The sequence below is a fragment of the Oncorhynchus keta genome, chromosome 23 (genome assembly GCF_023373465.1).
Source record: "Oncorhynchus keta strain PuntledgeMale-10-30-2019 chromosome 23, Oket_V2, whole genome shotgun sequence".
Classification (NCBI taxonomy): domain Eukaryota; kingdom Metazoa; phylum Chordata; class Actinopteri; order Salmoniformes; family Salmonidae; genus Oncorhynchus; species Oncorhynchus keta.
In genome coordinates, this window is record NC_068443.1 from 20030177 (window position 1) to 20033680 (window position 3504).

Here is a 3504-nt window from a genome sequence, read left to right on the forward strand (position 1 = left end):
ATTGTCTGTATATACAACTAACTTAATTGTAGCCCTACAGATACAAGCACGTTGGTACCCTGTTGTATTTTTAATCGAATTAAGTTTAGTCTCCAAAATGCCACTTTCAAAACGGCGCCGACTCGTTTTAAAATTGCCGTTGACCTCACATGTATGTCTTTTATCAGAATCAAATGTTGTACAGGATAACTCACTCTAGGGAATAATTATTACTGCACTTTTCTAAGGCCAAACGCATTGTTTTGGCTCGAGAGAATAGAAAAGCTTTACTCTTTCAAGAGAGGAAAAACATCTGCCTCTCCTCCGGCCCACTCCGATGCCATCCGTCCCGATGCCATACATCCCAACATTTCAACAAAAGCACCGTTGTTTTATGTCATCCCTTGAATCCAAAGTAATTACTTATCATCAATCAAAATTAATAATAGCTGATTGGGTTGGTGTGGTCAACGATTATAGAAGGGTAAGGGCTGAAGCAGTCTCTCACATCGCTTCCAGTCAATGTGGACCGGGCAAATGGGGTGGAGGGCTGGGGGGAGGGCGTCTATTCGGTATCCACTGGGAAACTACCGCCTCTCGAGGCGGCCAAAAAGTCCGACACTGAAAAAGGAAATGAAGCGTAATTTGAGGAAGATGGATGAGTCCCCAGGGTACACCCCCTTTCATTCCTCTTGTATTGCAGATGATAAGCAAGGGCTCTCGCTCTGTGTATGTGTCTCTGTGTGTGCGTGTGTGCCTGTGCGTGTGGGAGAGAGCCCATTGAAGTGGAGGGAGGGAGAAGTAGAGGGGGAGAGCGTGTGTTTATGTCTCAGTGTGTGACAAATAGAGGGACAGGGAGTGGGCACAAAACAAGAAAGCGTCAGGTTTCAGTAAGCTTGAGGAGGTTTCGAGGAGCTGGTTAGTCAACGGGATAACATCACAGCGAAGGGACCTAATAACTTCACTCGACCTTTGAATCCAAGGTTTGGCGATTTGTTGAGGGAAGGAAGGGGCGCCTGAGTTTTCGAAAAAATAAGCCACAATTTTCTTCACAATGCAGAGACCGGGCGGCCAAGGGACGGCGTTTTCGATCGACTCCTTGATAGGAACTCCGCAGCCTCGGCCGGGACACCTGCTCTACACTGGCTACCCGATGTTTATGCCGTACAGACCCTTGATGATTCCTCAATCTTTATCTCATTCACATTTACCGTCTGGCATACCTCCTTTGGCGCCGTTGGCATCTTTCGCCGGACGTCTTACCAACACATTCTGTGCGAGTTTGGGACAGGGGATGCCGTCCATGGTGGCTCTCACGACAACACTGCCGAGTTTCTCGGATCCGCCGGATAGTTTCTATCCTCCCCAAGAGCTCCCCGGACCTCGGTTAAGTGCCGACCCTGGAACGAGGAGAATAGAGAGCCCCCACTCAGATGATCTGCATGGAAGAGACAAGGGATCGGACTTACTCAACTTCTCGGAAACTTTTCAAACTATGCCAGGTAAGCTCCAGTCCCAGTGTCCATACGTTTCCGTTAGATTGGCACGTTGAGACCAAAATGCGTAAAACGCGCAAACGTCATCCAAATTAGAGTTTGGACTGGACTGCATGGACATTTAGCAACACAAAAAGACACTCAGTGCTGAGCATAAAGTTACACGCAGTTTATCCAAGGCAAATATGATGCTGAAATTTAAGACACCATCCACACTTTTTCGAAGGCTTATATTGTCATCATAACATACTATTCAACAAATACATTGTTTCATGACAAACCACACTTTCAAATGTGTATTAAGTCGAATTGTGTAGCCTAACTCAATTTTGTGAAACACTGTCTTCAATCTATTTGTTACATTAGGCATAATTTTACACCGTTTTTTACTTAACGTGACATTTGCCAATGTTACGTTAATACAGGTGTTATAAATGGCACTATAGGCCTACTAATTTCCTTTTACGAAAATACCGCAGAATACGAACTCTCCAACATGCCTATTCCATTTTCATTTTAGAGGCCTATGTGGCCAAGACAATGTCTCTGAATTTTTAAAGTGATAAATGCCTAATGTGCATTTGTGAGGTAAAAGTGTTGGCTGAACATAACTGGTTGTAATATATGTTGTCTTTCTTCATTGTCACTTTTTAGGTGAGACTAAATTGTACAGCTCTGATGATGAGAAGTTTGACCTGAAATCAGCAGACGCAGTTTGCAGTGACCGAGATGACAGCTCTGCCGTCGACAGCGAGAACGAAAGCTTCTCCGATGGGAACAACTGTGGTTCTTTATCCCAAAAGAGTAAACTAAAACCCGGGTCACAGGAAGCATTACCGCCAGGAAGCTCAGCAGGAAAGAGCAGAAGAAGACGGACAGCTTTTACAAGCGAGCAGCTACTTGAACTTGAGAAGGAATTTCATTGTAAAAAGTACCTTTCGCTCACCGAACGCTCTCAAATAGCACACGCACTTAAATTGAGCGAGGTGCAGGTCAAAATTTGGTTCCAGAATCGTAGGGCCAAATGGAAAAGAATCAAAGCGGGAAACGTCAATAACAGGTCGGGAGAGCCTGTGAGAAACCCCAAAATTGTGGTCCCCATTCCAGTGCACGTCAACAGGTTTGCGGTGAGGAGTCAACACCAACAGATAGAGCAAACAAGGCCATGATGAACTATCCTGGCCTAAACTTTAAAAAAGAAACTGACATTAATTCTGACAAAAGAAAGTTCAGGGTTGTTAAATGCATGAAGCACAAAAAGGGATGGCATTTTTTGGTCAGCAAGATTACTTTTTACATCACAAGAGACATAATGTCCGATTAACTTGACAACATGATATCATGTTATCGCTTGGCAGATTAATGAATTTGTCAAATATGATATCATGTTTTATTTATTGTTTGTACATTTGTAAATATTATGTGTCGGGTGACACAGACAGCCACTATGAAATGAGATTGTAAACATTATTTTCTAAAATATTTATATCTAGGGCCTATAAATGTTCTGTTTATTATCTGCATGTGCTTCATTCGGTGAAGCTATTTCAAACTTGTTGTATTTGGTATCGTTTCGTTGATCACATGTTGCATGTACCTTACAAAGTTTTCATTTTTGGTAGACTACTGTAAGAACTGTATTCGCCAGTTGTTTGTGAGAGAAAAAAAATATGTGAAGAAAAATAAATAACCAAACAAGGAAATACTGTAAAGTATATTGACTTATTAAATCCATGTATATTAAAGGTATGTATCTAAATGCATTATGATTGCTGTTTTAGCCATAGTTTTAGAGATGGTGATTTGTGCTTTATATATAGCATCTGTCTGCTCTCAGAAAATTAACAGTGAGCTATCTTTCTATAGAATATATTTTCCTCGCATTCATTAAGTAAAATACCACTAGGCTATTACATGACACTGTATTTTAATAGCCTACTAAAACTTGAAGTGAACTATAACAATAAACAAATAATAAAACAATTTGGAATAATATAATTGATAATTGATTATAATACACATATTCATA

The 3504-nt window shown here is 41.3% G+C and overlaps 1 protein-coding gene across 1 annotated transcript; it reads left to right on the forward strand.

The window, feature by feature from the left end:
* The first annotated feature begins 851 nt into the window (after nucleotides 1-851).
* On the forward strand, nucleotides 852-3169 carry gbx1 (gastrulation brain homeobox 1). The gene is made up of 2 exons (XM_035799253.1): nucleotides 852-1481; nucleotides 2130-3169. Exons 1-2 carry the CDS (start codon nucleotides 1034-1036, stop codon nucleotides 2642-2644), a joined length of 963 nt encoding a protein of 320 aa, XP_035655146.1. The 5' UTR covers nucleotides 852-1033; the 3' UTR covers nucleotides 2645-3169.
* The last annotated feature ends 335 nt before the right edge of the window (nucleotides 3170-3504 follow it).

Bases quoted from the DNA above. Each gene is read 5' to 3' on its own strand.
- gbx1 (XM_035799253.1), top strand. From the start codon at position 1,034: ATGCAGAGACCGGGCGGCCAAGGGACGGCGTTTTCGATCGACTCCTTG. The intron at 1,482-2,129 runs GTAAGCTCCAGT...GTCACTTTTTAG, and splicing joins AACTTTTCAAACTATGCCAG to GTGAGACTAAATTGTACAGC.